This window comes from Nelumbo nucifera, chromosome 7 (assembly GCF_055504915.1).
Source record: "Nelumbo nucifera cultivar China Antique chromosome 7, China Antique-T2T, whole genome shotgun sequence".
NCBI lineage: Eukaryota > Viridiplantae > Streptophyta > Magnoliopsida > Proteales > Nelumbonaceae > Nelumbo > Nelumbo nucifera.
In genome coordinates this window covers 25,865,835-25,879,567 of record NC_142655.1, presented here as the reverse complement: position 1 = coordinate 25,879,567, position 13,733 = coordinate 25,865,835, and the positions used below count along the sequence as shown (strand labels likewise).

Here is a 13,733-nt window from a genome sequence, read left to right as displayed (position 1 = left end):
GTTTAGCTTATATGGCGTCTAGGTGCAAAAAAAGCGTACAAAACGTTTAAAACAGATTTTGCCTCATTTTTCAAGACAAAATCGTACAAAACGTTTATCTTATAAATGCCATCGATACCAAACAACCTCTAAGAGTGTAGCCAAGCCAAGTCGAGCTTTGGGTGCCCGAGCTCAAGTTTGACCAAGTTTTGAGTTTTATATTCAAACTCAATTCAAGTCAATACTTGCAAGTTACTCAAAGTTGACTTGGCTTGAGCCAATTATAAACAAATTCCCATAAAAAAAATTATAAATTAATTAACATTTAAATATTATAAATAAAAAATATATTAGAAAACTTGATTTATTAAAAATTATAAATAAATCAATATTATGAAATATTATAAATAAAAATATAAAGCTTGATTATAAATTTATTTATTTATATTATAAATAAATTAATATTTCTTTATATTATAAATAAAAATACATTGAAAATTAATATTCTTTATAAGCTCAATTAGGCTTGCAAGCTACTCAAGCCAGGTATTGTAAAGCTCAAACTCAGCTCGATAGTCTTTGAGCCAAGCTCGATCGTATAACTTGCAAATTAGCTCAGCTCATTTACACCCGTAGTTTAGCTTCATATAGTAGAAAAAGAAAAGAAGAGAAAGAAAAAAAACATTTCTTTGATAGTTGGTCTCTCCTCAACAATGACAACAATCGATTAAAAAGTCATCAGATGTCTAAAACTACATCTCAAAAAATGAATACCAATAAGATCTAGTTGGTACAAGCTCCTATTTGATCAAATTTTTGCAATCACTTGAGTCCCATATGAGAAATTCTTTTTATATATGAAGCAGTCTTGACTCCTAGTTAAATTATTAAAATGCCTATGAAGTTGAAATTCAACTTGTTCTTACATTAGCAAATTGATGAATTTATGTAAAACCCATCTCTGAAAGACATGATAGTGAGGGTATGCAATTCTTTGTTTTCTTTTCCGTTTCGTCCAAAATTATATAAATTTGTTTACTAGAATTCCTCGTATCCTTAAGAAGAAAAGGAGTTTGAATTTTTTTTATTTTTAATAATTACTACAAGTAATAAGTATTAATGGCACATAAATATTCGATCACGGAAAAATTATAGTACATGAAAAGCACCATGAAGTAAGAAAAAGTGAATTGGATTCTTAGATATCATTAGTGAAAATGCTAATCAGAATTGGATTCTTAGATCATTAGTGAAAAATGTAAAGGAATTCTCCTTATTTTCTGAAATCCAATAAAATAGCTAACTAATCTTATTCGTTCCCCTCTATAAAATAAACAAAACCCAATACCCCCAAGCTCAAAACTCATGGATTTGCCCATTAGACTGTGTTTGGAATGTATAGGAAGATCTACACCAACAAGAAGGATTGCATACTGAACTTTTTACGTAAGTAGTTCCATATCCAAACCCGGCAAATTAAATTGTGAAAACCACTCTGGTTTGTGGCACTTATGGGCCATGGTGATTTCCTCCATAGGAGGATAGAAGAGTCTGGCCTTCAAAAGTTAAAACGGATGGATTTGAATCAATGTAGTAAGACTCGGATGGTTCACAAAGCTGAAATGGTTCGATCAATTGATCAAACCCAGTGACCCTGATGTCATACAGATAATTAAAATATAAAATATTATCATATCATATTCATACCATATGTGTAAGTTGTGGTTCGATATTTTTATATCAAGACCCAATTCTTTAGCTGTGTTACTTTACATAAGGAAGAGGTTACAGGAATGAATCTTGTTAATTTTATCATTTGTGATGGATCGATGACCCGGTTAGGTTGTTTTAAACCAGCTAGATCTTTGAAACAGGAATGGTTTTATAGAAGAAATAGAAAAGGTAAAGCGATTTGGGATGGGTGTTTTTATCATCCAACTGTGCATATGGTTTAAAACAAAAACACAATTGGAAACCTCACTCTGGTGTTTATTAAGGGGGTGTTCCACAATGTGATTCGTTTTGTTTTCCAAAATAAAAACACATGTGGCAAGGCAGTGTTGGAAACCAATGTTGTTTCCTAAGAGGTATTTTTTGAGAAAACGGTGCTGCATTGGCATATGTCGTTTTCTTAGAAAACGTTTTTTTTCTTTTTTTCTATTGGTACCATTATTGTTGCTGTCACATAGGCGCTTTTCAATGCCATATCAGCAAACTGTTGCTACTTGCTAGCAGTAGTAAAGAGGGTGTTCTCATACTACACTTTTCCCAATTTCTAAGGCATGGTCTAAGAAAATGTTTTTTGGAAAAATGCATGACCAAGCATCAGGCGTTGTTTGAAAAAACAGATACCAGATGTGGCACTGATGCATTGTTTTAAAAGTATTAAGCCTTAAGGCATCATGAGGCTTATGCCTTGAGGTGAGGCGCATAGATTTTGCCTCAAGGCTTATGGCTCACAACTTTAATGCAAGGCTTAAGTGTTTATCAAAATGAGGCGTAAGCCTCAAGCCTCAAGGCGTGGGGCGTAGATTAAGACGTAAAAGGGCATAAGCCTCAAGTATCAATGATTATTTAATGATTTATTGCAAAAAAAAAATATCTTATGCATTTTTGTAGTTCAAAATATATGGAAGAATCACTTCAATAGTTATAGGCCAAATAAGTTAAAGAGTAAGAATGAAAAACCAATAAGGAAAATCAAGTTTTGTTATTTTCTTTTAGTATTTTAAGAGAGTTCAATGCAAAAAGGGCCAATCAAGTTCTTAGTTTCTTTTAGATGTATCAAGGGATTTTCTTTTTTCTAATTGTTCTAAATATAGCATCCCAAGTTTGTTATTTTTCTCATTTCTTTTCCTTTATTTTCTTTTTATTGATTTTTTTTTTTTGCATAGATCAAATTAAATTAGTTTTTTCTTTCTTCTAAACTTTTGAATGACCATAAATCTAATCTCCAATTATATTGATGATTCTTCATATATTTCTTTTCTTCTAATGATTATTTGAATTATTTAAGAAATTTGCATTTTGAAACATGAAATGTAAAATGTTTATAATTATTAGTTGATTAGTTATTATTTTATTTAGTGCTTAAATGCTGAAATTTACTACTTATAAACTTTTATTTTATAGATATTTATATCTTCTATCATTCTAACACGGTATACTATATGTTATTTTTATCAGTTTATAAACTTTAATTAATTGTATTCTTAAGTTGTGTGGCTTACACAACACTTTAAAGCTTACACCTTACACCTCACCTTTTTTGGGATATTACACCTCAACTATGCCTTTAGCTTTTTAAAACCTTGATGTCGTGCCATTTTTCGAAGAAATGGCATCAGTTCCAAACACCAGCTTAGAAAACAAAATGAATCACATTGATCTAACAAGTCTGGACTGCCAATGTAATTGGATATTTGTGTGGTCCAAATTGTCAAGAAAACCTATACAAACTGTTAAGAAGTTTTAATGAATATTGAATGGCAATTTGTTGGCTTAATGCTAGCAGTCAAACTTTTAGTAGTGGTTATAACCGACACTATAATTTTAGTAGCAGTAATGACCACCACCATAGGTCCGCATGCATCATGCTATTCCATCCATGTCTTTAAATACTAATACAATACACCTTGCATTGGGCATATTGTATTGATATTTTAAAGTCAAAAGCCACCATGAAAAAGCCCTCTCAAACAGGCCCTAAGTGCCCATTTTGCATGGCCTTTTGGCTTTGCAAGTGAGCCTCACCTAAGAAGCTAAAGGTGTGAACAGAGCAAATTCCAATCAAATTATTTAAATTCAAATTTGATTAAATAATCAAATATTATTATACATACATACATATATTTATATACACTAAACCAAGGTTCAAAGTATTGGTACGTATCGGGGGCTTCCCAATACACTCCTACAGGGGGTGTTTCAAGGTCTCAACTAGTTCAAAGGGTGGGTGGACCTTAAACTGACCCCTCTAAACCAGATTTGAATATATATATATATATATATATATATATATATATATATACCCAATATGCCACTACTGATGTATCAGGCATATCGATACTTTGCAGTTTGCACCAAACAAGGGTAGCCCTCCCATAAGCATCACACATACAATTGATTAAATTGCCAACCTAAGGAAAGACTCTCAAAACCCATAACTCTATGACCAAAGTTAGCCAACCAGTTCGTTGCACCTTTGCCCATTTGCCTTTCTAAAAACAAGACATGAGAATACAATAGTTAAACAGAGATTAAAGCAAACAAAAATAAGACCATGGGAGGTGTTTAATCGTTCCCTTGAAAGCTATTGATTACAAACATGAAATCCAGGGATGGCAATTTCCCTCGTAAAACCAGGGCCCTGCCCCACCCCACCCCGAATGGGGCTGGTTTTCCCCAACCCTAAATGGGGATAGGGCGAGGATAGGGAAAATATTTTTTTTCCCAAATCGGGTACGGGGCAGGGACGGGTTTTGTATATAATTCCCTGAACCTAAAGGTAAATTAGTAAAATATCTCTAGGTTTATTATTGATATTTAAAATATTTCTAAAATTTTCCTAAATTCTTAAAATCCTAAGATCCCATAATTCCATATTTTGAAGTACCCCTAAAGTATTATAATTCAATTCCTAAAATGCCCCCAAATTCCTATATCCCATATGTAAATTATCCACAAAATAGATAATTGAAGCCCAGATTTGTTATCCTTCAGCCAAAATAGAGCTCTCAATTAATTGAAGCCTTTTTTTTGTGGTTTCTGCAAAACAACTCAACCAAAGCTTCAAGCTTCAGCCATCCAAATAGGTCCCAAACTGTGCTTTTTGGACCTAAAAGCACATATCTTGCTCATTCATACATCATGTCCATCATTAGGGGACCGTAAGTAGTGATGTCAGTGGACAATGGATGGAATTAAAGTGGTAAACACGCATGGACCTGATAAATCACCCTGGGGAACTCTTGCTAAATACATCCTGTAGACTTTGTAGCATTGATATATTTGTGTTGATATGTGTTATATATAAGAGAATGAAAAAGGTCAGGTCAGATTCAATAACCTCCATTTAGTCGGGTCAGGTCAGGTCACGCCCTAATTAAAGTATTCACTGAAATAGGAAACCGTTGCCATTGGACAATCTTCAGGAATTCACATCGGCACCTCACTGCACATCCCAACCGTATATTAATAACATCCCTCCATGACAAGTACGGAAAATATTTCCAATGCAGGTTGAGAGGTGCATGCACAACGTGTGAGCCGCCAACCTGAACTCAAATCTTCAGACTTACCTACTATCAAACATAAAGGTTAAGGGCCCTACCACTTCCTTGGATCATCAATCAAAACAATAATTGTCAGTCCTTATCATGTCTTTCAAGTATTATAGTTTGTAGGTCGTAAAAGTTAAATTTGATTTTATAATGTGAGATTATATATTTATCCTTTACTTTGGCATGCATAGCACGTGCCATTTACATTAGTACCTAAAAATCTGATGACGTGAAATAGTAACCAATCAGCTGATATATTCATCAAAAAAATTCAGAGGATTCTGATTGGTCAAAGTTCTCCCGGCGGGCATCATAAAAATTGCCTTGTAAACAAGGCTCAAATAGGTAAAACTACAGATTGGGTGGTTGCCAATGTACAAAATAAACTCCATGTTCGTCCCTCTGATTTGCAGACAGTATGATATGGAACGAGCGAGCATAAACGTTATGATGCAAAAGTAAAGATTAGACGTCCTTCATAAGCCAAAATATTCCTCGGGAAGATAAAATTTTAATCCCAGCACCTACATACAAAAGTAAAGTTTACATTAGTCAACGAATGGTTAATATCAATAGACCGTTTGGATCGTGGCAACAGCAGATATTTTAAACCTTGAAACTCTCATCACAAACAGATTTCTTATTATCATCGACAAAATTAATTTCCCACAGTTAGGTGGTACATCTCCGGTAAATTGAAGATGGACAGAACCTCGGGCAACTTAGCTGGAAGAAAAATCAGCAAAAAGAACAGGTGCAAGAAGATATTAGATCTTCAATAGTTTGGGGATGGGAAGATGAAGAGTGAGGATTTGAGATAATATGAATATCAGATAGCCAAGGGCATAAAGCAAGGACGAAGAACAGAGAGCTTGATGATGTGGAGGGCTAGTATCAGACCTCTGGCTCAATGCTTGAAGAGTAGAGGACAAGATGCTTTGAAGATATTAGAATGCATCCATTGGATTGGATCCTTATCGGATCAAATCAAACCATATCCAATTTAATCCAATAAGACGTGCATAACAGTCTATGTACCAACTACAGTCAACATGCCAGTGCTCCATACACATGGAGCCCATACCACATGTGGGTCTCATGTGTACGGAACACTGACGTGTTCACTTATGATTAGTTACATAGTCCATTATGCACGTGTTTGCAGCAGATACGGACCCTATATTTACCAGATTAAAGGGAAGAAACTGAGAGTGCTTTTCAATGTTTCCAGGAAGTCAATTTTCAATGCTAAAATAAGTTTTTCATAGAAGCTGTTTCCAAAAGTCAAAAGCCGGGGAAACCTCAAAAGTAAATTTCCATTTAGCCTTCCCAAGGGAAACCTTATGATACACATACACCTAGGGAAACCTTATGGTCATGGACCCTGAATTGTCTTCTTGTGTTTATGCTAAATCATTCCCCGAAGCATTGCTATGCCCAGTTGTGGTGGAAAATGAGCAAGGGTTCCTGCATCATTTTGGAGAACTAAGATTCAGTCCTCACAAAACAGTGCTCACACCGTACTCACAGCCACTTGCAACCATGTATTGGGAATATCTCCGTACTTGTATGTTTTTATTCATGAATAAATATTCCCAATGCACAGCTGCAACTGGCTGTGAGTATGGTGTGAGCACTATTTTGTGAGGACTGAAACCGATCTCTTTGGATGAATGGAATGGTGAAACAGGACTCGTATAGCCGACCCTATATAGTTGGAATAAGGCCTAGATGATGATGAACAACCAAAACCAATCCTAACCCGATTCTAATCAAGACATAATATCAAAACTCAAAACTGGCCCAATTATAATCAGGACAAGTGATGCAAGACCCAGATCCTAGTACAATTGGATTGCTTCTACTCAGTTCTATTGGATTTACCAACCAATTGCAGGCCTAACAACTATTGGTGCACCCAACAAGTTATAACAAATCTGTCAGCATAATTCAAACGGATCCCAATATCCCATTGATCCTTAAGAAAATCTATTGTATAAATCCAATTATCCAAAGCTGTCCATAAATTAGCCCCAAAATCCTCTCCTTTTGCCTCTTTGAATTCTAAATGTGCTAATGCCCAGTCCACAACCAAAGATCCAATATCAGCCACAACTTTGTCTCTTGGTTGTTTTTAATCTTCAAAAATGTCTGTTTCTTTCCTTCCAAATACCCTAGCACACTGCAAAAGGGATGATGCACCAGGAATTTTTCCTTTTTTCACCACATTTAAGTGAATATCTCCTTTGTCTGAGACATAGCTGGTCTTGTAGCCTGGAATAATGGGAAAAAGAAAAAACATACAAATTCCGCTATTCTGTAATAGATGAGTAAATGTGAAGCATCATCTTCTTTTCTATCATTACACATCAGACAAATGCTTGGCAGCTGAAGTATCCAAAAGTTAAAATACCATCCATCAACAATAGCCATGTAGATGCTTCAAGCCTAGGAGAGATTGGATTATCCCACACCCCTCTAACAAATGCACTCTCAAGTCTCAACTTGCCCTCCTACCAAAGGTTCATAAAATGACTTGACAGAAAATGTCCCATCCTTGCACTCTTCCACCAAATCATGTCAGTTTTGACAGTGTTACCTTCCAAGCTTCCAATTTTAATAACATGGCACACTCACCAATTTCTTTATCAAGCAATGATCTTCTGAAAATTTGACACCACACAATCTGTTCCTCCTCTTTTCAAAAAATTGACCCACTGATATATCATTGGAACTCAGCTTAAACAACCTAGGATAGATTTCACAAACCTTACATCTCCACACCATTCATCCTCCCAAAACCTTACCATATTACCATCTCTCACCATAAATTTAGAGAACCTAACAAATTCTATCTGGAACTTCATAATCCCTTTACATAGACATACTCGAAATGAGAAAGACACTTCTCTAGAATCCCATTCGAACCTGACCACCACATATTTACTAAGCACCACTTTCTCACAGTGAATCTCTCTCTTTCCCCAATCTCCATAACCATTCACCTAGCAAGGCTCTATTTAGATCCATAGTTCTTATTCCCAACCCACACAACTTCTTAGGCGTGCAAACATAATCCGATTTAACCAACACAATTTTCTTCCTTTCACCTCCTCCCTCCCAAAGAAAATCTCATTGTATCTTCCTCATCTTCGCTGCTTTTGATGGAACTTTTAGTATTGATATGAAATAAACTGGTAAGCCAACCACAACACTTAGTAAGAGCAATCATGCTACCCAATGACAAATATCTACTTATCCATGATGCCAATCTATCCACACCCAGCTGCCACGTAGGAAGGAAAAAAAAGATAAACTTTAGCTCCAATTAAAATCCAGCGCCTCAAAGTTTCCACCTCTACAGGCTTTCAGTCTCATGGCGGTGGAGGTGATAATACAGATATTGGTTGGATAGATATGAAGCTCCTTTGGTGGCTTTTCATCATCTCACCAGGTAGGGTCATTTTTTGGTGTCCAGGATGCGTAACTCTTCTCATGGAATCCTACATGTGCCAATACCATGCTCTCTTGACAAGAGAGATACATACTGGAACTTGCAAGTGATTCATTGTTGAAGTGATATTTATATTTGGTTATTTCTAATTTGTAATTGGTATTTGTTTGGCCTTTGAGGCCTTTTCATGTGTATTTTCCTTTTGTTGTAATAAATGAGTTTAACCACTGAAGAGAAAGGGGGAATTTTTCATAGAAAGATCATTCAATTTGAAAGGCAATCTCTGTTGTGATATTTTGATTATCCCAAACAACCAAGGATTTTAGCATTTTTCAAACTACATGGACTGGCTTACCTGACGTCAAAGAAATTTGCATTCATTCATTATGAGTACATAAAGGGAAACAGATTGCATCATCAAGCACAGGTGGATGGTTATTCAAAGAATCAAATAAAACCAAAATGCTGAGAAATTAAACTATCTGAAAATACAATAAAATGATAAGTATATTAAGAAGTTTTGAGAACACCTGTGCAAACTTGATATCTGCATCACTATGATCATTGATTCTCCCAGCTGCGTCACCAACATAAAAGGATCTACAGTGCAGAGACAAGTTATATCAGACAATGGTCTCTTGACCTCTTAGAATAGAAAAAAATGGTAGATGACAGGCAACTGGAAAGAAATTATTGAGGAATTATTAGCTAGCACCATGTAAACTCCTTACAGGAAACTAGTAGAAACAATATATCAAAAATCAAAACTTAAGAGCATGGGAGAAAAGAAAGAGATTAGAATAATAACTGATCCATGTCAATTGCAATGCCAGAATTGAAATGCTGTTCCATTAGTCTCCACATTCCAGGTTTGGGCTTACGAAAGGGATCTTCTGTTTGACCACCAGTGCTTCCTAATCCACAAGCTATAAAGACCTGCATCCAGATGTATCATAAGTAAATTGCCTGCAATCTCCAGTTATTTCCACATAAGCTATATGTGCTGTGGCAAGGAAGGTTTCAGATGTACAATCCTTGCAAACATTTTCCAAAGTTAGGCAAATGCTAACAGTTAATAACAAAAAATACCTATTAATTCCTACTTCCCTAGAGAATACCCTGCTTCAAAACAATCATCAGAAAGAATATTCAGCTGTAGTTTGTATATGTGGATGGAGTAACCTGCCTCTCTACCTGCAATTTCCTGGATGAGTCCATCAACCTAGATGGTCCAACAAATGGAGCAACTATAGTGCAGGTACAACTAATTATACATAAGCAAAAAAATGCTGAACATCCATTAGTTTTAGTTTATCAAGTCAATCATCTTTTCTTTTCATGGTCAATAAAAATATGTACAATAGCCACAAAAGGTTTCACAAAGTAGATGGTTCAGACTGCCCATAGGATACCTTTGACATAAACCATCAAGAGTTCTTTTTTTCCTTTATTTTTGAAGAGCTAAACTAAAATTGTATTAATAAAAAGAAAGCTGTACAAGTAGATCAGGTTCACTGTACAAAAAGTTTCTGTACATATGAACATCCTTAAGAGACCCCAAAAAAATCAACAGCCAAAAAAGAAGACAAAAAATCCTCTTTCAAATGTATGTTAATGCTCAGCCATCCTCTATTCGATTTACCAACTTCTCCTCCTGAGATTGTTTTTGATTAAAAAAAAATCCTCTTATTTCTTTCACCACATACCACAAAAACAGCCAGAAGGCAGACCATAGAATTCTACCCTTCTTGTTCACTCCAATTTTCCCGCTTTCCAAAAGAAATTTAACAGAATTGAGCATGCAACTGTTATAAGAGATGGCTTTAAAGAAATGTGACCAGATTCTGAAAGAAAACCCGCAATGAAGGAACAAATGATTAGATGTCTCAATTTTGTTACCATCAAGAGTTCTTTGATGATCTATGACTACATACATGATACACCATATGCATTAAAACATGCAAGCCCCTCTCATTCATAGTGATCCACCATGAATAATGTACTCAACTGAGTAGACTTACCCATATTGGTGAGTATGCACTCTAGTCATTATAAACAAATAGACAAGAATCATTTCCATTCTTTGTCCAAAAACAAAGTACTTAATTGAATGACCTTACCCATATTTGCACTATTCAATTATTCACTCCAATCGTTGTAAACCATATAAAAACAAGGCATCAGAATCTAGTGGCACCACTGAAAAATCACAAATAAGTTAATATTACAGAAAGAATTGTACAGAAACCTGAATTGGGACTTTGACATGCTTAATGAATTTGTTGAGCCGTCCAATTTTAGAGTCAACAGCTACCTGTCTCTTATTCTTCCAGCGCTCAATGTTTGATTCATTGGTGAAAATTACCTACAAATGATGAAATTTTTAAATTAAAGGTGTAGACTACTTCCACACCTAACAAGCAAAATGACTTTGATCAGCTGGTCACAAGAACACAAGTTTTTTGGAGGAAAAGATTCCACTTCATTATAAGGATTTGGTACTCTTAAACATAAGAGAGAAACAAACCAGCTTGTAACCATCATTGTACAGTGTCTGCAGCTTCTGCGGTATTGATGGATACAGAAGGGACCAAGCATCAGCACCAATTCTGAGATTTAAAGAAGTAATAATTAATTATTGATCTGGAAATACTTGTATAAAATGTAATTATACACTTTGCATTTCTACTCATTAATAAAATTTATCAGCTTCTGATCCAAAAAACATTTAATTGTTGTATCAGTATGTTTGCAAGATGGTTTGCTTAAAAATAGAAGAAACATTAAAAGACTGTTTATTTTTCCAAAGAAAAGAGAACCACAAACACAGAAATACTGCTTACTTGAGCACATCCAATTCAAATATAGATTCATCCAATGTGTCAAAATGTGTATGATGTTGGAAGCAACTGGTACAAACTACTCTTGAAAGGCATTCAAAGTAACCAAGATTTATAATGCCCAAGGATTAAAACATCACTATGAATATTGGGGGGTGGGGGTTAGCGATGCACATAATAGATGTGGATACATTAGAAGGATCTAGACAAACATAATATGGTTAAGAAACGTGTAAATCTAACAGGTTCACAAAAAAGTAGTTTTGGTTATAAAATACTAGTAACAAGGTACAAGAAACATTATTGATAAAAAAATAAGGCATAAGAAATTATAGAAATAGAAAAATATTTTACCAATCTATAGTCTATACTGAGAATTACCATGTATAGTGAGGACAAGGGCTTGTAGTTTCGTTTTAGTGATTTGGTAACATCGGTGACTGGTTTTAGTGAGGGTTTGTAGTTTTGTTTTTTCTCAGTCCATATGACTCACTACTTCCCTCCCAGCAAATCTGCTGGAGGGAAGAGAAGATGGGATGCGAACAACTGGTATCGAAGAGTGGAGAAAGAAGCGAGGACAAGGGCTAACTTTTCCTACAGTAATGCGAAAGCAACAGGAGCCTGGCCTGGTTTTGGGTCGTCGGAGGTGAAGAAGGTTGGCGACAAATGGGTTGTAGTTACTGACCCTTAGGCGGATGCAAGAAGAGAGTTTTTTGTGGAACTGTTTGGTGGGGAGGTTTCGGTGGGGGGAGGGGATTAGGGAAGTGGAGACTTGGATAAACAGGCAATGGCGAGAGGTGGGGTAGTAAAAGTGAAGAAAATGGCAGATGGTCTCTTCCTTTTCATCTACCCTTCGAGAGCTGATGCGGAATGGGTTTTACGGAATGGGCCTTGGCATCTGGGGAGAAATCCGCTCCTGCTGGATTGGTGGGGTGCGAGTGCGGGCTGCTCCTACCCAGATCATTTTTCTGAAGGGGAGGACTTGGAGTTGGTATGGATCAGGGTGTTCGGTCTCCCTCTTCTTCTCTAGTGTCCAAGTGTAACAAAATCCATCGGTGATGCCTGTAGGGGCTTCACTAAGACGGATGATTTGCCACCGGAGATTGCTACTTGTGAGTGGGTCAGAATTAAGGTTCGTAGGGGGAATTCCATTCTGAACAAGATTGAAGTTGTTGCGGGGGAAGTCCTGTTTTTCATCCAAATCTGGTCAGAGTTTCTGCCGTCTGTATGCAGATGGAGAGGGGGAGAAGGGATGTTTGGGGGTGTTCAGAGAGAGGGGAGAGTGATTTCGGATTGTACCAAGATGTTGGTCTTTGAAGAATCTGGTGAAGGCTTCCAACCCCGAACGTCTGCAGGTGTGTTGCATCAGAATCCTCGTGCTCAGTCGAGCTCCCTGACAGTCGATGGTAGAGAAGAAGAGACGGGCTCAGTTTTATCCCGAGCCCTCCGATCTCAAAGGGAGGTGTCCAATGGGATGGGTTTCGAATTTCAAACTCTAGGGCTAGAGGGCAGACTTTGGAAGTAGAGGACATTAAATGCCTAATTAAAGAGTGTTTGGCTGAGATGCATGTGGCACCTAGGGAGGGTTGCTCGCCAAGAAACCAGGGTATGGACCGACAGCTACCTTATTCTGAGAACCACATGGCCCAAGATAATTTAGAAGAAGGTAATGGGCCAATCTCGCCACCTCCAACCCAGTCGAAGTCCCCCCTCTTTATTTCGGGTTTTGGGCCTAGGCCTCAAGCAATTAGTGAGCCCAGGCTTCCTCTTGGACATAGGACGCCCAGTAGCCCGACTTTTAGGAATCTCGGATGGTCCAACCAGCCTCTTAAGGGTTTTGGAGTCAACCGGGGTTCTCATTACCAACGGTCAAGTTCTCTACGGGTGGAGACGAAGGACGATGGGGGAGCTTTGGACCTTCACTCTCTTACTTCGAAGCCTCTACCTCCACCGGTTGCTTCACTTGGGGCCGAAACCCAGCTAGATACTCAACAGTTTGCCTTGTCGAGAGTAGAAGATGCCCTGACTGAGGTGGATCCAATTGCGATGGTGGTTTCAGATTCACAAGCCGAAGACAGGGGAGATGATCAAGACCATGTTAGATCCCAGGCGAAAGTAAGAAGGAAAAGTGCTATCACTGAGGGTGTTGAAATAGCAAATCAGACGCAGGAGAACAGT

General features: G+C 36.9%; 1 protein-coding gene across 1 annotated transcript in view; it reads right to left on the bottom strand.

Moving 5' to 3' along the window:
* Nucleotides 1–5,491: 5,491 nt before the first annotated feature.
* LOC104593444 (phosphoesterase) overlaps nucleotides 5,492–13,733 on the bottom strand; it is a 28,113-nt gene continuing 19,871 nt past the window's right edge. The window contains exons 9-13 of the mRNA XM_010253279.3: nucleotides 11,243–11,324; nucleotides 10,964–11,080; nucleotides 9,524–9,651; nucleotides 9,246–9,315; nucleotides 5,492–5,785 (exon numbers count right to left, since the gene is read on the bottom strand). Coding sequence (XP_010251581.1) covers nucleotides 5,738–5,785; nucleotides 9,246–9,315; nucleotides 9,524–9,651; nucleotides 10,964–11,080; nucleotides 11,243–11,324 — 445 coding nt within the window. The 3' untranslated portion in view covers nucleotides 5,492–5,737. The remainder of the gene's footprint in view (nucleotides 5,786–9,245; nucleotides 9,316–9,523; nucleotides 9,652–10,963; nucleotides 11,081–11,242; nucleotides 11,325–13,733) is intronic.